Genomic DNA, 20569 nt, shown 5'->3' on the forward strand with positions numbered 1-20569 from the left:
CTCCGTGAAGACCGAAACAAAAAAGTTATTCAAGGCCTCAGCCATTTCCCCATCCCCTACCACTAAGTCCCCCCTCTCATCCTCTAAGGGTCCAACGTTCACCCTAGCCAGCCTCTTCCTTTTTATATATTTATAAAAATTCTTGCTATCCTTTTTTATATTAAGCGCTAGCCCAGCTTCATAGTTTCTCCTACCCTTCTTTACCAACTTCTTTGTCATTCTTTGTTGATATTTAAACCTCTCCCAATCCTCTTCTCGCCCACTTCTCTTAGCCACTCTAAACGCATCCGCTTTTAATTTAACACTTTCCTTTACCTCCTTCGTTATTCACGGCTGATTATCTCTCCTCCGACCCTCTTTAACCATCGGAATAAATTTCTGCTGAGCACCAAGAAAGATCTCCTTAAAGATCCTCCACTGTTCCTCGGCAGACCTACCTTCCAACGCACTCCCCCAATCAACATTCGCCAATTCTTCTCTCATCCGACCGTACTCCCCTCTGTTCAAACAAAGGACACGGGTCCGGGAACCCACTTTCTCCTCCTCCAGATGATTGGTCAGTTTCACTTCCCATGAGCTGCAGTTTTGAACTTGTCTGATCCAATCAGAATGTTCCCTGGTCCAAATGATCATCCCATTCCTGATTGGTTCCCTCTAAGGAGCTTGTCATTCTGATTCGTTACTGGGAATGGTGCGGGATCAGTTGGGATGTGAGTCTGGGGATTTAAGGTGAGTTGGTCCCACTTGTATTCATCTCAGAGTCTAGAGAGTTCAGATGGCTTCCCAAGTGTGTGAGAACTACCACAAGGACTGTGAGGATGCTGTGAATAAGCAGATCAGCCTGGAGCTCTATTCCTCCTATGTTTACCTCTCCATGGTGAGGCTTTGTGATGATTGGGGTTTAAATTTAAAATAATGTTCTGGTTGTGCTCTGAGCAGGTGCAATATGTTTACCAATGAATTTGGCTTTAAATGATAGTTGTTGGTGATAAATGTTACTGAGGGACAGGATCTTGTTAGCAGACTGCTCCCTGTCTGGAATAACTTGACCTGATTCTGAAGAGTTTCCATCTGAAACAGGCTCTGTGAAGCTTCTAACAGAAGATACATCTTTCTTTTAAAGAAGAGTTTAAATGTGCAGAGTGGACTAGACAGGCCTGAATCTATCCCCTTGGAGGGTTCATGAGCTGCATGGATCTAATCCAATTATCCCACTTGGATGGAAGTAATCCAATTGGATGACCATGTGAATGTTCTCCTCCCTCTGCCATTTGAAATGGGTAAATCCTGTTGTACTGACCTTCCCCCAGGCTAAATCATCCCAGGAGCAATAAACTGGGTTGAAGTTTTTCTACTTGATTTGATTTATTCGTGTCACACTTGTACACAATTAAAAGTATTTTGTTCTTTACTATACAGATGAAACATACTCTTCATAGAGAAGGCAGAGTGCAGAATGTAGTGTTAGTCATAGCTAGGTTGTAAAGAAAGATCAACTTGATGCAAAGTAAGTCTGACAGCAGCAGGGAAGAAGCTGTTCTTGAATCGGTTGGTATGTGATTCCAGACTTTGATTGCTTTCTCTGGTGGCAGAGAGTGCCTGGGGTTTGTGGTCTTTAATGATGCTGGCTGCTTTGCCAAGGCAGCAGGAAGTGTAGACAGAGTCAATGGATGGGAGGCTGGTTTGTGTGATGGATTGGGCTACGTTCACAATCCTTTGTAGATCCTTGCAGTCTTGGGCAGAGCAGGCACCATACCAAGCTGTGATACAAGCAGAAAGAATGCTTTCTATGGTGCATCTGTAAAAGTTGGTGAGTTGGAGCTGACATGCTGAATTTGCCTAGTCCTCCTGAGAAAGAGGTGTTGGTGGGTTTCTTAACTATAGTGTTAGTGTGGAGGGTGGAGACCAGATAGCTGGTGATCTGAACACCTAAAAACTGGAAGCTGTTGACCCTTTCTACTTCATCCCCATTGATGTGGACAGGGGCATGTTCTCCTTTCCACTTCAGGAAGTTGATGTGACCAAAACAACAGATGATCATCAAGGGAGAGATTATTGTTTCCTCCCCAGATTGTGTAATAATCTGTCTCATTGTTTGAGATCTGACCCACTACAGTGGTGTCATCAGTAAACTAGAAAGTAGAATTGGAGGGGAATTTGGCCACAACCCTTGGTGTATAAGGAGTATAGGAAGAGGCTGAGAACACAGCCTTGTGGGGCACCGGTGTTGAGGATGATCATAAGGGTGTTTTTGCCTATCCTTACTGACTGGTCTGTGGGTTAGGAAGCTCAGGATCTCCGTCTGTGACTGGATCCTGAGGCCCAGGCCAGAGTTTGGAGGTGAGCATTGATGTGAAATCTCCATGGGGGGAGAAGGAAAGAATGCCCCACTGTTACATTAAACATGGGCTGATGTTTGAGAATAACTGACTCCATTTGAGTAAAGAAATGACCTGTGGTGGTTGTTCTAGATTCCAAGTGTCCCCTGGATAATCTCCGATCTGACTCTTTACCCACAGTTCTGTTACTTTGACCGGGATGATGTTGCCCTGAGTCACTTTGCTGAGTTCTTCAAGGAGCACTCACATGAGGAACGGGAATACGCTGAGAATCTGATGGAATTCCAGAATAAACGTGGAGGCAGAGTCATCCTGGAGGATGTCAAGGTTGGATTTGTCTTTGATGCAATGTATTTTGCTTCAGAAAATTCACTTGTGGATTTGTAATACTGGGTTCAGAGCATCTGAAGTGATCAACTTCTACTGAGTTGGGGATGGGTGGGGGATTAGTCAGTGTGGTTTTGATCATCCTGAACTAGAGAAATGTGGAGGGAAATCATTCCAGTATAAGAAGAATGAGTGATTAATGGCACTTCCCATTGCGTGGCTACTCTTAGCCAATGCACTGACTGTGTCCAGTGTTGGTCTTTGTCACTAATGAAGCCAAATCTCCAGATAATATCTGTTAGTTCTAACCTTAAACAATAAGCATCACATCTTTTTGTTTTAGAAGCCAGAGCAGGATGAGTGGGGCAATGGTCTGGAGGCAATGCAGAGAGCTCTGCAGCTGGAGAAGGATGTGAACCAGAGTCTGCTGGATCTGCACAAACTCTCCTCTGGGAACACTGACCCTCATGTAAGTTTCTCATTTCTTTTTGAAGGAGCTTTCTTGCCCTTGATGTCCCAGAACGTGACATGGAAAGTGGTGACTCCAGCCAATTCAGTATTTAATCCAGTTGGAGTCGTACAAGACCCCAGTTATACCCCTGTACATCCTTTTGTGGGGTGGGTGTTTTGAATTTTCACTGGATTAGTAAACTAGAGACCCACGGTAATATCTGGATTCAAATCTCTCCATTAGTGCTTGGTGAAAATGAAGTTTGCTCATGCCCATTTTAGGGAAGGAAATCTTCTGTTCTTGCCCAGTCTGGCCTACTTATGACTCCAGAGCCACAGCAATGTGACTCTTCAATGGTTTGAATCAAATCCACCAACTGATTTTTGGATTACTGATATTGGCTACAGTAGACAAGTTACAGGGAGGGGGATTCAATTTATTTCCTGAGTTAACTTTTTTAACTTCAGCTGTGTGACTTCCTGAAGACTCACTACTTGGATGAACAAGTGAAGATGATCAAGAAGCTTGGAGATCACATCACCAACCTGAAGAGACTGGGAGCCCCTGAGAATGGTATGGGAGAGTATCTGTTTGACAGGCTCACCCTCAACTGACTGGGATTCGAATGGAAATGTCAGCTTTGCTGCATTGGAAAATAAAACATTTTTGTCTCTAATTCTGTAGCTGATTTTCATTATTTTGACTCCTTTAAATCCCAATCCAGCTTCCTAAATGGGATCCAATTCCTGCCCAGGACAATGACACTGATTCAGAAACATGGGGGATTTTTTTTGTTAGAAATGTGCAGTTTCAATCTGGTTTCCCCCTCAGCTGTTGGGGAAAGCCCCCATGCTGTTGTGGCATTGCATTGAATACAATGTAAACCCTTTTCCAGTGTGGGGAATCTCTGCTTCTGACTCATGTTAGTGAGGGTAACTCTGTATCTGGAGCAGTGAGTGGCAGCTTCACAATGCAGCTTGATCTTGAGTGAGTGAATACAGAATTACCGTGTCAAAATATTCCCCATCTGGGGGAAGGGGGTGAAATATTACATTTCATTTCTGTTCACTTTGGGGTTAAAACTCCATCAGGCCTATAATGGTGATTTTAATTTTGAAATGAATTCAATTTCAGGGTAACTCACTGACTGTTATTTTACTCCCATTAAAAAGGGATGAGCAGAAATAGGCCATTCGGCCCAACAAGTCTGACCCACCATTCAACAAGATGGTATTTCTGATCCTCTCCATTCCACTTTCCTGCCTCATCCCCACTGAAATAATCATCAGCTCCGTGATTCTCCCACCAAACTGCATCACTTCACATTCTCCTGCTTTTATATCCCATTCTAGTTTGGGGGCGTTTAAGAGATCTCTGGATAGGTTTATGGACGAAAAGGGATTGGTATAGGCTAGTGGGTCATTGTTTTTGTAACTGGTCGGCGCAACATCGTGGGCCGAAGGGCCTGTTCTGTGCTGTAATGTTCTATGTTCTATTCCCCAGGTACTGACCGAGGGGAGGGGGACGGGGTGTCTGAGGGGAGGGGAGGGGAGGGGCACAGGGTGACCGAGGGGGGGGGGGGGGAGGAGAACGGGGTGACCGAGGGGAGGGTTATCTGAGGGGAGGGGGATGTGTAAATACTAATATGTTGGAGGGATATTTTAGTGAAAAGTGAATGGTTTGGGAGAGGGTCAATGACTCTATAACAGACGGGGGATTTTTTATTGAGTTATTTGAAGGTCCAGGAGTTAAAATGTTTAATTTGTGTAAATGATATTTTTAATAAATTAAAGGGGACAGAATGATGTTGGAGTTTCCTCTAGAATTTATTAAATTGATGAGAAACATTAGAATGATTGGAGTTTGTATTTTATTGACACCGAGTTAATTGGGTTATTAATAAACAGCCTGGGGGGGGGGGGGAGTGTGTTAGACTGGGGGGGGGGGGAGTGTGTTAGACTGGGGGGGGTGGAGTGTGTTAGACTGTGGGGGGGGGGGGAGTGTGTTAGACTGGGGGGGGGGGAGTGTGTTAGACTGGGGGGGGGGGAGTGTGTTAGACTGTGGGGGGGGGGGAGTGTGTTAGACTGGGGGGGGTGGAGTGTGTTAGACTGGGGGGGGGGGGGGAGTGTGTCAGACTGGGGGGGGGGGGGAGTGTGTCAGACTGGGGGGGGGGGGGAGTGTGTCAGACTGTGGGGGGGGGCGGGGAGTGTGTCAGACTGGGGGGGGGGGGGAGTGTGTCAGACTGGGGGGGGGGGAGTGTGTTAGACTGGGGGGGGGGGTAGTTTCCATTCACCAACCTGCTGCTGCTGCCGGGAACTCTCTGATGGGCTGAATGGCCTCTTTCTGCCCCGCCCGGGGGCCCGGCTCCTAGTCCCGGTTTGCGGCTGCGCCACCGGCACTCACCGCCCGCCGCCATCTTGCCGTTGCCAAGGGAGACGGCCCGCCGCCATCTTGCCGTTGCCGGGGGCTTCAATGCGGGGGCGGTGTCCCGCGCACGGCCCTCTGGGAGAATTCCCCTCCGGCACATGCGCACCGGCAGGTATTTGCTATTTTTTAAAATGTTGATGGTTTTTATTTCTAATCCGCTCCAGGCAGAATTTCTGTTCCTGCTCGATTCGGGAATGTCGCTTCTTTTTAAATTGTGTTTTTTAATCTGATCCGCGCGGTGCAGTCTGGGAGAACTCAGCGCGCAGGCCCCGCCCCGGGATATAAATATGGATTTGATTTAATTTTGATTGGGTTCCTGGCGGGGTTTCCGGCTCGGAATTTCTCTCACTTTCCCCATTGCTCAACATTCACTTCTTCCTTTTTATTTAAAAACAAACGGCGGGGGAGGGTCCCCAGTGACGTCACGGCAACATGGCGGAGGCCCCGCCCCTCCACAGGCCCCGGATGTTCCGCCAAGGAGCAGCAGCCGGCCGGAGGCGGCAGGAGGTGACACTGGGAGGAGCAGCACCACCAGCTGGGAGGGTTACAGCGGCCCCTGGTGGCCGGGAGGGGAAATAACAGCAGCGCCGTCTCTGCCCAAAGGCTTCCCCAGTTCAGCTGCTCAGAGGCTCTGGGACCCTCCTCAAATTCCCCACCCCCCCTCACCCTCCTACAAGATTCATTCACTGATCCCCCCCATCTTCCCGCTCATTGCCCCAGTCTGTATTCCAGCCTTTATTGAACCCACTCAGCTCCCAGATACTTTACCCCGTTAGATATTACAATTCAAACATTATCATCTCTCCAATTTCAGATTTCTCCCAGACCCTCACACACAGACTGGGGAAATTCCCCGCTCCGACTCTCAGTAACTTTGACAAGTGCACCATAGAAAGCGTTCTTTCTGGTTGTCTCACAGTTTGGTCTGGGCTCCTGCTCTACGTCTGAGCTCCTGTTCCGACCCATTCAGGAACAGCTTCTTCCCAGCTGCCGTCAGACTTTTGAATGAACCGATCTTGTATGAGTTCACCGGAGTGCATTGCTACCCCCGAGCTGTGACTGGAACAGGACATTTTACACTCTTTCCTTCTCTATGAACATTATGCTCTGTTTGTTTAGCACACAAAAAGCAATACACTGTATGTTAATATATGTGACAATAATAAATCAAATCAAAAGATAAATCATCAGTTAAACTCCCAGCAGACGAGAAAGTGACTGGAAGCTGGATCTGAATCTCCTGTTGTTCAGTTAAGCAGGACAGACCAACCTGGGACATTGACATGAAATCAATGACTTTATCAGCTGAGTTTTATTTGTTAACCTCAAGGCCTTTGACACATTTAGAAATTAAAAGAATTTGTGTTGCTAAAACCAGGGATGTACTGCTGAAGGTTTACAAGGCTCTGGTCAGACTACCTTTGGAGTATTGTGACACAGGGAGGCACACACAGAGAACATAAGAAATAGGAGCAGGAGTCGGCCATCTAGCCCCTCGAGCCTGCCCCGCCATTCAATAAGATCATGGCTGATCTGATAGTGGATCAGTTCCACTTTCCCGCTTTCTCCCCTTAATTCCCCTGTCTATCAGAAACCTATCTACCCGTGACTTAACTATGTTCAGCGAGGCAGCCTCCACCACTTCAACGGGCAGAGAATTCCCGAGATTCACCACCCTTTGAGAGAAGTTCCTCCTCAACTCCGTTCTAAACAGCAGCCCCCCCTTATTTTGAGGCTGTGCCCTCTAGTTATGGTTTCCTTTCTAAGTGGAAAGAATCTCTCTACCTCTACCCTATCTAGCCCCTTCATTATCTTGTAAGTCTCTATAAGATCCCCCCTCAGCCTTCTAAACTCCAATGAGTACAGGCCCCCTCCTCCAGATCGTCTATATAAATGGTACAGTTGAGGCCCCAGCACCGATCCCTGCAGCACTCCACTAGTCACCAACTGCCAACCAGAAAAGCACCCATTGATTCCAACTCTCTGCTTCCTGTTAGATAACCAATCCTCAATCCACACTAACACCTTACCCCCAACTCCGTGCACCCTAACCTTCTGCAGCAACTTTTTGTGAGGCAGCTTATTGAACACCTTCTGGAAATCTAAAAACACCACATCCACCGGTTCCCCTCTATCTACCGCATCTCTTATTCTTCTTTACAAAAGGGAATGAGAGACAACTCTATCCCAACTCTCCTTGTGATTGGACCCTTTTAGACCTGGCCACATTGTTCAATCTGTGTGACAGATAAGAACTGAACTCTGTAATCATAGAATTATAGAATCATACAGCGTAGAGGAGGCCCTTTGGCCCATCGAGTCTGCACTGACACATTCAAAACTCCTGCACTCCCACCTGCCAGCACTTGGCCCATAGCCCTGAATGTGATGATGAGCCAAGTGCTCATCATTGTTTTTTAACTGGTCGGCGCAACATTGTGTGCCGAAGGGCCTGTTCTGCGCTGTAATGTTCTATGTTCATCCAGGTACTTTTTAAAGGATGTGAGAGGCATCCCGCCCCCACCACCCTCCCAGGCAGCACATTCCAGACTATCAGCACCCTCTGGGTAAAACCACTTCTCCTCTCATCCCTCCTGGCCCTCACCTTGAACCATGTCCCCCCGGTGACTGACCCTTCAACTCTCACTGAGATTTATCCTGTCCTTTCCAACTGGAGCAGCACATCCTCCCCTTTATATTCCCGCTCTCAGAATGTTAGTTTTGATCCCCTATTTGCCTTCTTTTTGTTGCCCACTAGATTTTAATAGTTTCTGTAGATGAATCCTTAATCCTACTGCTCCTCATTCCTATATGGAGCCCAACTCCCTCTCTCCCCACACACTCCCTCGCTCCTCAACAATTAACAAACACTAACTTTTTTGGGGGTGAAAGTGGGTGATCTCAAATTGAATTCTATCGAGTCTTGTTGTTCCCAATCACTTTAACAACGTCCGTCTTCAGATCCCATTCCCAGGCAGACCCCTGAGAAGCAGTATCGTACAGAGGGATCTGGTCCACGGTTCTCTGAAAGTGGCGACACAACTGGATAAGGTGGTGAAGAAAGCGTACAGCATCTCACTTTCACCAGTCAGGGCAGAGTATAAAAATTGGCATGTTGCAGCTGTACAGGACTTGAGTTTGACAACATTTGGAATATTGTATACATTTCTGCTCACCTCACTGCCAGAAGGATATGGAGGCTTTGGAGAGGGGGCAGAAAAAGTTTACCAGGATGTTGCCTGGTTTGGAGGCGATTCGCTATGAGGAGAGATTAGACAAACTTGGTTTCTTTTCACTTGAGCATCAGAGGCTGAGGGGGTGGGGAGGGGGAGGGGGTGGGGAGGGGGAGGGGGAGGGGGAGGGGGTGACCTGATGGAAGTTTATAAAATGAGACCTGGATAAAAACAGACAGTTGGAGTCTATTTCCCAGGGTCAAAATGTCAATTACTAGGGGGGATGTAGGTTGAAGGTGACAAGGGGAAGGTTAAAAAGGAGGAGATGTGAGAGGCAAGCTTTTTTTTTTAAAAAGAAACTACACGGAGGATGGTAAGTAGCTGGAATGAGCTGCTGGGGGGGCGGGGGTAGAAGCAGATACAAGAGCAATGTTAAAGAGGCATCTTGACAGATACATGATTAGGCAGTGATGTGGGATACAGACTGTGTAAAGGTGAAAAAAGTCTTTGTGTTGATAGAGGCTTGGCAAGCCTCTTCCTGTTCTTGATGGGATTTCCAGTCACACCCAACTTCATTCATGGAATAGGCATTAAGAGAGCCCCTGTACAGATCCCCTGGGGATTGGACTAGGCCCTTCCTGCCAATGGGTGTGCCACATGCATTAGCCCCTGCTCTCCATCCCCTACATCCTAACCAAATCCCAGCAATGTCCCATGGCTGAATCCAATTCTCTACAACTTCATGTTACACCATCATGAGCAGAGACCAGTCTAGCTCAGGAACAGGCCCTTTGGACACCAAGCATGTGTTACCACATGGACACCTTTCTAAGCAAAAGAAGGTTACCGCTACATGATCCATGTATCTGTCAAGATACAATAGAACATTTAATGGATATCTGCTTCTACTGCCCCCTTCTGGCTGTGCATACCAAGCACTCACCACTCAAAGAAAACATTTGCCTCTCATCCCCTTTCAGGCAAGGGGGAGAATGTTTAATGATCTGGGGACCCAGGTTTGAATCCTGTTATAGCAAATGGTGGAATTTGAATTCAGTCAACATCTGGAATTAAAGAATGTACTGGTGACCATGAAACCATTGGCGATTGTGGGAAAGACCCATCTGGTTCACTAATGTCCAACAGGGAAGGAAATCTGTCCTCACACAGTCCAGGATATGTGTGACTCCAGAGACACAACAGCGTGTGACTCAACTCCCTCTGAACTGAGGGGCTCGCTAGTCAACTTCAAGGGCAGCTAGGGATTGGTAACAAATGCTGGCCAGCCAGTGACACCCGTGTCCATGAAGCAAAGAAAGAATTCTGGTTCCTTTCTGGGAAGAATCTGTCATCCTTACCTGGTCTGGCTGACATTGAAACTCCAAACCCACAGCAAGATGGTTAACAACTTCCCTCTGAAATGGTCCAGCAAACTCAGTTCAAGCACAATTAGGGATGTACCAAATCCTGGGCTTGTCAGTGACATAAACGAATGGTCTAGTTGGGAACACATGATCGGGGCAGTCTTGGAGGTCCAAAGGGCCTATTCATGTGCTGTATTTTTCTTTGTTTCTTAGTTTCTATTCTCGTCGTATCTGTGTGGGTTTCCTCTGGTTGTTCCAGTTTATTCCCACAGTCTGATAGACGAGCTGGTTAGGTGCATTGGCCGTGCAAACTCCTCCCTCAGTGTACCCGAAAAGGCACCAATGTTTGGTGACAAGGTGATTTTCACAGTAATTTTATTGCATTGTTAATGTAAACTTTTGATACTTTATAAATGTTAAACTTTCTCTGATTATGAATTGTTGAATGTTTCTGGGAATCCTCATCGAGCTGTTAGTGTAAGTGAAGGTGGATCAGTTAATAATCGGAAACAAGAATCCTCCTGCCAGCTTTGAGTTTAACTCCTCGATCCAAGGGTTTGGATATTTATCCATCTGTAAGAAGCAGTTTACTGTTTCTTTAAAATTCCCCAGTATGAAGTATTTATATTTGTTCCTGGGACCTGACTGTCACTGACCACCCAGCATGTATTACCCATCCCCAGTTGCCCTTGTTCAGAGGGCACATTGCTGTGACTCGGAGTCACAATTAGGCCTGACCACAAAATGATGACAAATTTACTTCCTTCATCCATCAGTGAACTGGATGTTTTTTTTTCCCAAAAATCGACAGTGTTTTTATGGTCACCAGCAGATTCTGAATTCCAGATACATTTATTCAAATTCCACCGTCTCCCGTGTTGGGATTGGAACCCAAGTATCCAGAACATTTGCTGAGTTTCTGTATTAACAGTCTAGAGATAAAACCACCAGTCCATCACATCCACACCCTGAGTGTACACACCTTGAGTTGTGGTAACCTAGACACACCATATTATATACGCCTGCAGGGCCTTCAGATTGGACAGCATTAACTCCCTCAATCAGGGAGCTCATATCCCAATATGTCCACCTGATGGTTATCGTTAAAGTCATTACGTATGTCTCTCTGTCTCATTCTGTGCTTCTCTCTCTGTCTGTTTCTCTCTCCCTCTCTCTCTGTGTCTCTGTCCCTCTTTATGTTTCTCTCTGTCTCCTTTTGTCTCTCTGCCTCTTCCTCTGTCTCCCTCTTTCAACCCTCTTCCTCTGCCTCAGCTGCGGCCTCTGTCTCACTCTCCTTCACCCACTTTGTTTCAACCTCAGTTTCCTTCTCTGTCTCTGTACCCCTTTACTTCTCTCTTTCTCAGACTCTCTTTTTTTCCTGTATCTGTTAGAAATCCTTTCAGATTTTGTCGCTCTCCTCTCTTTGTGCCCTTCCCTCTCTGTCAATCTCTGTCTGTCTATCACTCTCACTGTTCGATCATTGCCCTCTCTCTATCTGTCACTCTTTCTGTCTCTGTGAGGCTGTTTGTTAATTACAGTTTGAATGTCTGATAGGAAGAATTAAGGGTCTTGTGTTTATCATTTCTTCTCGGGCAAGATGAGTTGAAGAATTGAAGTAAGGGGATATTTCAGGAGATTTTTTAGCTGCTGTCTGAAGAGAGACTGTGTCACAGCATAAATTGCAGTGTTTGTGCAGCAACTCAAGAGTTGAAGCATGAAACCCACTTCCAGGACAAAATAATCTAGCCATCCAACCTGATAGCCTAAATAATACAGCCGATTCCATATAGAATAAACCATTAATGTCAACCATAAGAGGATGAAATTGGCTGAGATAACAAACAGTAAAATGATGGATTTCCTTCGACTCTCCATCTCTGGGTCTCTGGGATCTTCCCCACTGCTGTGAGCCCGGAGTCTCTTGCGGGATCTGCTGCTCACTAAAATGTGTCTGACGGTGAAAGCATTGAGTAGCAGAATTAGGGCAAATGGAACAAATGGGGTTAGAATATTGTGGAGGAACTCAATTGTTCCCCAGACCAGAGATTCTTTAACATCTACTGTGACCTTACAAAACCAGGGGTCATTGAACAGCAAATATTCATTTGAAAACAGAAAATACCAAAAACTGTTCTTTAAACAGCCCAACAGTGTCACTGTTCCCAGAACCACAGTCGCCGATTTCTCGCTGCAATATTTACTTTTCAGTTTGGGGCAGCAAATGGCCACAAATCGATCAAAGGTGAAAGTGACGGTGAACCAGACAGAACAGTCAGTAGCTGCATAAATCAGGATGGCGTGGATGTTACACACAGGGACCGATTGCAAGAAATCAAACTGTTCCCGATAAACAACGGGAATGTGTCTCAATATCAGGTCAATGATAACAACCAGCAGATCCCCCACTGACATGGCCACCAGGTAACGAGTGACACATTTGGACAGACCACAGTTTCTCCTCACCAGTGTCACAATTGTGATTATGTTCACTGTCAGGGAGGGAAATAAAGAATAAAATTAGACACAATTCATGGAAAGAAGTTACCATTTAGGCTGAGGATAGGTTGAAATATTAAAAAAGAATGTATACACATAAAATCACTGAGATCTTTTTTTAATCCAGCACATCTTTTTTCGGTCTGAGAGGAAAGAACAGCATCGGACGAAACCCACACAGACACGGGGAGAAGGTCCAAGCTACACACAAATAGTGACCCAAGCCTGGAATTGAACCCAGGTCCCTGGCACTGTGAGTCAGCAGTGCAAATCATTGTGTCGCCATGCTGCCACATGGTAGCAACAAAATGGTATACATATGGGAGAGACCTTTCCGGAGAGTCCACAACATTGTTGCTCACTCAGCTACAAGTAAATAGCCCCTCTACCTTGTGGGGGATTTGGAGGGTAAGAAGGCTGTCAGAACATCGAGGCTGCAGTCCTGTAGGTGGTAATCTGTTATCTCTCAGACAGCTCACTGACAATCCCTGCAACAGAGCTGGTACCAAACACAGCCGGTTTCACCTTTTCCTCTGGACAATACTAACAGTTGGCAGAGAGAGTTCCTGATGCCTCAACAGCTCAGAATCTCTATTATATTTATCCAGGACTGTACGCAGGAGAGGAGGCATTGTGGCCACCGTTAGCACAACACAGGAAGAAACAGTCAGTTCAAACTCGATTGGCACAGAACACAAGATAGCCAAGTTCTGCACACATGAGGACAGCCTCAAACACAATCCTGCGTTCATGTCACACTATTTGCAACCCCCAGGACTCGCCTGGGCTTGCAAAATCTCACTAACTGTCCTGGCTGGGGACAAAACACATCTCGTTAACTGTGCTTAACCCTCTCTCCACTCACATTGCCTGCATCTTTAAGACTTGTTAACCTGGAAAGACTCACGTTACAAACATTATCTTGTCAATTGAGTTTGTATCTTTATATCTCCTGTTTGTGAACACAAGTCCCCACTCACCTGAAGAAGGAGCTTGAGATCCAAAAGTTAGTGCTGCCAAATAAACTAGTTGGACAATAACATGGTGTTGTGAGACTTCTTACTGTGCTTATTCCAGTCCGACGCGGGCATCTCCACATCACAGAATACAAGTACCAGGGTTACTTTCAACAGTGGGAGAAAGCCTCAGGGTTCAGTGAATAGTGAACACACGTAGTACCCAGTAAGTTTGCTGCTGTCCCACTTACGGTCAATTGGATCGTTAAAGCTCACTGAGTCCTCTCTCAGCAGGAAGGTTGCTAATCTATACACCAGACAAGGAAAATTCAAACCAAGGCCAGTACAAAGGAAAAGCCAAGCCGCCTGCCTTAATGACTATTGTCCGGTGACACCGATATCCAATATTATGAAATGCATCAAAAGGAAAGTCATGGCATGAATCAGTTGCGGCCTCCCAGATTGCCCGGATCCACCACAGGTCATCTACCACCGCAACAGGTCCACAGACACCATCTCCCTGACCCTACAGTGAACCCTGGAACACAGACTCGTGTTTAGCGACTACAGCTCAGCCTTCAACAACGTCCTTCCAATGAAACTCATGACGGCTGTTAGACCACCTTCAGCAGTGCCCTATCGCTTGTAGCTCTCACAGCGCTGGCTGTGATACCGACCACGTACCGAACCTATGTGGTTGCAAATGGCAATGAGCTGCCTGGTCTGAGAGAATCATCGGTCAGCCCTCTGCTCCTGCAGTTAGCTTCAGCACAGCAACTGCTCCCAGATAGTCCGGGGGCCACAGCTCTTTGTGAGCAACTCCAACAGGATATAGCCCCACCCTCACCACTTGGACCAATTCTCCCCCCCCACTTCCTCCACACCAATTACACACAGGCAGTGAGTCCCCCTCCCTACCCCACTGTGTATACAGAGAGGCAGCGAGAACCACTCCCTACCCCACTGTGTATACAGAGAGGCAGCGAGACCCCCTCCCTACCCCACTGTGTATACAGAGAGACAGCGAGACCCCCTCCCTACCCCACTGTGTATACAGAGAGACAGCGAGACCCCCTCCCTACCCCACTGTGTATACAGAGAGGCAGCGAGACCCCCTCCCTACCCCACTGTGTATACAGAGAGGCAGCGAGACCCCCTCCCTACCCCACTGTGTATACAGAGAGGCAGCGAGAACCACTCCCTACCCCACTGTGTATACAGAGAGACAGCGAGACCCCCTCCCTCCCTCACTGTGTATACAGAGAGGCAGCGAGACCCCCTCCCTACCCCACTGTGTATACAGAGAGACAGCGAGACCCCCTCCCTACCCCACTGTGTATACAGAGAGGCAGCGAGACCCCCTCCCTACCCCACTGTGTATACAGAGAGACAGCGAGACCCCCTCCCTACCCCACTGTGTATACAGAGAGACAGCGAGACCCCCTCCCTACCCCACTGTGTATACAGAGAGGCAGCGAGACCCCCTCCCTACCCCACTGTGTATACAGAGAGGCAGCGAGACCCCCTCCCTACCCCACTGTGTATACAGAGAGGCAGCGAGACCCCCTGCCTACCCCACTGTGTATACAGAGAGGCAGCGAGACCCCCTCCCTACCCCACTGTGTATACAGAGAGACAGCGAGACCCCCTCCCTACCCCACTGTGTATACAGAGAGGCAGCGAGACCCCCTCCCTACCCCACTGTGTATACAGAGAGACAGCGAGACCCCTTCCCTACCCCACTGTGTATACAGAGAGACAGCGAGACCCCCTCCCTACCCCACTGTGTATACAGAGAGACAGCGAGACCCCCTCCCTACCCCACTGTGCATACAGAGAGACAGCGAGAGCCCCTCCCTGCCCCACTGTGTATACAGAGAGACAGCGAGACCCCCTCCCTGCCCCACTGTGTATACAGAGAGACAGCGAGACCCCCTCCCTACCCCACTGTGTATACAGAGAGACAGCGAGACCCCCTCCCTACCCCACTGTGTATACAGGGAGACAGCGAGACCCCCTCCCTACCCCACTGTACATGCAGAGAGACAGCGAGACCCCCTCCCTACCCCACTGTGTATACAGGGAGACAGCGAGACCCCCTCCCTACCCCACTGTGCATGCAGAGAAGCAGTGAGACCCCCTCCCTACCCCACTGTGCATGCTGCGAGGAAATGAGGCCCCCTCCCTACCCCACTGTCTATGCAGGGAGGCAGCAAAGCCCACACCAAAAAGCCATTATCACGTCACAGTGGCTGTAGGACCCCACACCCCCATGTGCAGTGTGGCAGCAGGGACCACCCCAACCCAAAGACAGCATGTAGAGTGACAGCGGGACCCTGTCCCCCAAACAACCAACTGAGAGTGGCGCGGGAACCAACTTAACTCACCAATCGAATGCGGGGTGGAAGCGGGACCTCCGATGCCCCCAACAATCATGTGCGAGTAGCCCAGACCCACCATCTCTAAGCCATCTCCTCTCCCTCTCCACCAATGACACGCAGAGTAACATTGGGCCACCCTCCCCATGGGATTGGCCCACTCCCCCAGTTGAACACCTCGATCAACACTGCTAATATTCTTCCCTGCTCTATGGAGAACAAACATCAGCTTCTCTAATCTAACCAGGTTACTCCCTGAACCATTCTAGTAAATCTCTTCTGCAGCCTCGCCAAAGTCTGTCCCACCCTTCCCAAAGTGCGGAGCTCAGTATTGGACACAGTATTCCATGTGGGATCTATGTGCTGACCATGTGCCATTAGCCCCGTCCCTTCAGTTCCTGCTCCTTCAGGTCCTCCACCTGCAGGCCATGGTCTGTCAGCCCCACTATCTTCAGGCTCCGTCCTGTAGACCCCACCACCTCAGGCCCCACCCCCGGTACTGCCCAGTGGACACTGACCAAGGGGCACATAACTTTGTCCTCAACCTTGTCTGGTGTCCTCAATGGACTTCGTTTCCACCGACGAGGTCCTCACAACATATCCTCACACCATCATATCTCTTTGTTCTATAACTCTCCTCAACGTGCTACCATTAACTGTCCCGATTCGAACTACCAAATCCATCATATCACATTGATCCAAATTAAACTCCATCTGCCATTCATCAGCGCACTGGCCCTATAGACCAATATCCCTTTGCAATCCCAGATAGTCACCTTCATTATCCATTACGAAAAACAATCTTTGTGTCATCTGGAAATTTCCTAACCATGGCTCCAAAATTTACGTCCAAATTATTCATACCAATGTTAAATTCCAGTGGAACCAGCACTGGTCCTTGAGCCACACCACTAGTTACAGACTACCAGACTGAAAAACAATCCACTATAAGCACCCGCTCTCTTCTGTCATCAAGCCAATTTGGTATCCGATTCACTCCCTCACCCCAGATCCCGTGAGATTTAACCTTATGCAACAACCTACCACCCAGTACATTTTCAAAGGCCTTGCTAAAGTCCAACATCAGCTGCACTGCCCTTTTCTACTTGGTTGGTTACTCTTTAAACTCGATGAGAGAAGAGTTTTTGAATATTTTGGAGAATGCAGCGTAAATATTACCAGGGGTTGGCAAGAACGTGGGATTGACTTTAAAATGAATCAGTACTCCTCCATGTTGAGCAACACTTGGCGGAGGCACTGAAGGAAACAAAGGCACAAAATGTACTCTGGATGGGAGATTTCAATGTCCATCTCCCCGAGTGGCTCGGCAGCAGCACTACTGATCGAGCTGCTTGGGTCCGAAAGGATACAGACTGGGTCTGCAGCAGGTGTTGAAGGAACCAGCAAGAGGAAATAACATTTTTGACCTCATCCTTACCAATCTGCCGGCTGCAGATGCATCTGTCCATGAGAGTATCTGTAAGAGTGACCACGACACAGTCCTTGTGGAGACCAAGTCCCGCGTTCACATTGAGAATAACCTCCATGTGCTGCATGTACGATCACTGTGTTAAATAGCACAGACTTTGAACTGACCTATAACTCAAGATTGGGCATCCCTGAGACTGTCAACAGCAGCGGAACTGCACTCCAGCACAATCTGCAACTTGATGGCCCAGCATATCCTCCACTCAACCATTACCATCAAATCAGGGGATCAATCCTGTTGAATGGAGAGGAGGGCAGGCCAGGAGCAGCACCAGGCAATCTTAAAAATAAACTGTCAGCCTGGTGAAGCTACCAAACAGGACTACATGCGTGCCAAACGACAAAAGCAGCAAGTGATAGACAGAGCTCAGCGATCGCACAACCAACAGATCAGATGTAAGTTCTGCAGTCCTTCCACACCTCGCCATGGAAGGTGGTGGTCAATTAAACAACTCAGTGGAGGAGGAGGCTCCAAAAATATCCCCATCCTCAATGATGGAGGAGCTCAGCACATCAGTGCAAAAGATAAGGCTGAAGTAATCGCAACAATCTTCAGCCAGAAGTGCCAAGCGGATGATCCATCTTGGCCGCCTCCAGTGGTCCCCAGCACCTCAGATATCAGTCTGCAGACAATTCGAGTCACTCCATGTGATATGAAGAAACGGTTGGGGGAACTGGATTCTGCAAAGGCAATTGGTCCGAATAACATTCCGGCAATAGTACTGAAGACTTGTGCTCCAGAATTTGCCGCTCCCCTAACCAAGCTCTTCCAGTACAATTATAACACTGACATCTACCCAGCAATGTGGAAAATTGCCCAGGTATGTCCTATACACAAAAAGCAGAACACATCCAACCCAGCTAATTACCGCCCAGTCTGCTCTCCATCATCAGTAAAGTGATGGAGAGGAACATCGACAGCGCTATCAAGCAATAACCTGCTCAGTGACGCCCAGTTTGGGTTTCGCCAGCGTCACTCAGCTCCTGACCTCATTACAGCCTTGGTTCAAACATGGACAAAAGAGCTGAATTCCAGAGGTGAGGCGAGAGTGACAGCTCTTGACATAAAGGCCACTTTCGACCGAGTGTGGCATCAAGGACCTGAGTCAAACTGGAATCAATGGATATCGGGGGCAAACTCTCCACTGGTTAGAGTTATACCTGGTACATAGGAAGATGGTTGTGGTTGTGAAGGGTCAGTCATCTCAGCTCCAGGACATCTCTACAGGAGTCCGTCCCGGTAATGTCCTGGGCCCAACAGTCTTCAGCTGCTTCATCAATGACCTTCCCTCTATCATGAGATCAGAAGAGGACTTTCGCTGATGATTGCACAATGTTCAGCACCATTCGCGACTCCCCAGATACTGAAACAGTCCGTGTCCAAATGCAACAAGATCGGGATAATATCCAGGCTGCAGCTGACAAGTGCCAAGTAACATTCGCACCACACAAATGCTCCGCAATGCCCATTACCAACAAGACACACGCTAACCAACACCCTTAGAGGTTTAATGTTGTAACCATTAGTGAATCCCCCACTCTCACCAATCTTCGAGTTACCATGGACTAGAAACTGAACTGGACTCACCATATAAACACAATGGCTACAAGAGCAGGTCAGAGACTAGGAATACTGTGGCGAATAACTCACATTCTGACTCCTCAAAGCCTGTCCACCATCTTCACGGCATAAGTCAGGAGTGTGATGTAATACTTCCTACTTCCCTGGATGAGTTCAGCTGCAACAACACTCAAGAAGCTTGACACCTTCCAGGACAAAGCAGCCCGCTCGATTCGCACCAAATCCACAAACATCCATTCCCTCCTCACCAACACTCTATAGCAGCAGTGTGTACCATCTTCATGAAGCACGGCAGCAATTCACCAAAGATCCTGAGACAGCACCTTCCAAACCCACAAACCCTTCCATCTAGAAGGACAAGAGCAGCAAATAAATAGGAACACCACCAATTGCAAGTTCCCCTCCAAGCCACTCATAACAAAAACAAAGAACAACACAGCACGGGAAACAGGCCCTTCGGCCCAACGAGCCCGCGCCGCCGTCCCACTGTCTCAGTGACCTATTCATGATTTTAGTCTACGCCTAATGTAGGAGGATCAGGGAGGTCCAATATGGGGACAATTTGTTACCCAATCAATCAGCCTAAAAGCACATCTTTGGGATGTGGGAGGAAACCGGAGTACCCGGAGGAAACCCACGCAACCACGGGGAGAACGTGCAAACTCCCACAGACACAGGCCCAAATCCATGTGTCCGCACAGCAACAGAGATAGTCTCTGAGCTGTCATGTTGCCCTCGAGATGGTCCAGTTTAAGCACACTAACGACATGAAGCAATAGGCAACTCCCGAAGCAACGTCCAAGAGCAGCCCACTACAACCTGCCGCATGCATGCCCCTTGCTGGTCAACAAGGTGGACTTAAATGCCTGTGGAGACAAAAAATTCATTATTAAACAGGCAAAGACTGTAACATCCCTGAGGCAAAAACGTAATCCCAAGCCTACAATGTTTAGTAAGGCCTGCTATATCCCCCTATATGTAGCCCGCTCATGTGGCTGTCTAAGTTACTCTTAAACAACCCTAGCGTGCCTGCTTCCACCACCTTACTCGGCAGTGCATTCCACACCCCCACTACCCTTTGCGTGAAAAACTGCCCTCTAATATTTGTCTTATACCTAGCCCCCCTCACCCTAAGCCCGTGACCCCTCGTTCTATCCATTTCTAATAGCGGAAAAAGCTTACCACCATTTACTCTATCTATCCCCTTCATTATCTTATAAACCTCTATTAGATCCCCCCTCAGCCGACGTCTCTCAAGGGAAAACAGCCCAAGTTCGTTCAATCTTTCCTCGTAAGACAGCCCTTCCATACCAGGCAGCATCCTGGTAAATCTCCTCTGCGCTCTCTCCAGGATCTCTACATCCTTCCGGTAGTACGGCGACCAGAACTGGACGCAGTACTCCAAGTGAGGCCTAACCAACGTTCTATACAACTGCAACATCAGACTCCTACTCTTATATTCTATACCTCTTCCTATGAAGGCTAACATACCATATGCTTTCCTCATCACATTCTGCACCTGCACCGACACCTTCAAGGACTTGTGCACTTGCACCCCCAGGTCTCTCTGCGTATCTATACTCCGGAT

General features: G+C 47.9%; 1 protein-coding gene across 1 annotated transcript; it reads left to right on the plus strand.

Annotated features, from left to right (window-relative positions):
* Nucleotides 1-667: 667 nt before the first annotated feature.
* LOC145338833 (ferritin, middle subunit-like) lies at nt 668-3731 on the plus strand. The gene is made up of 4 exons (XM_080183244.1): nt 668-877; nt 2520-2666; nt 3010-3135; nt 3585-3731. Exons 1-4 carry the CDS (start codon nt 776-778, stop codon nt 3729-3731), a joined length of 522 nt encoding a protein of 173 aa, XP_080039370.1. The 5' UTR covers nt 668-775.
* Nucleotides 3732-20569: the final 16838 nt, after the last annotated feature.

The sequence above is a fragment of the Carcharhinus amblyrhynchos genome, unplaced genomic scaffold (genome assembly GCF_965287045.1).
Source record: "Carcharhinus amblyrhynchos unplaced genomic scaffold, sCarAmb.v2.hapA chromosome_197, whole genome shotgun sequence".
NCBI classification, from domain to species: Eukaryota; Metazoa; Chordata; class Chondrichthyes; order Carcharhiniformes; family Carcharhinidae; genus Carcharhinus; species Carcharhinus amblyrhynchos.

Excerpts from the sequence above, each read along its gene's own strand:
- LOC145338833 (XM_080183244.1), top strand. The coding sequence starts at position 776 with ATGGCTTCCCAAGTGTGTGAGAACTACCACAAGGACTGTGAGGATGCT. Across the intron at positions 878-2,519 it reads CCTATGTTTACCTCTCCATG|TTCTGTTACTTTGACCGGGA; the intron begins GTGAGGCTTTGT and ends CTTTACCCACAG. Across the intron at positions 2,667-3,009 it reads TCATCCTGGAGGATGTCAAG|AAGCCAGAGCAGGATGAGTG; the intron begins GTTGGATTTGTC and ends TTTTTGTTTTAG.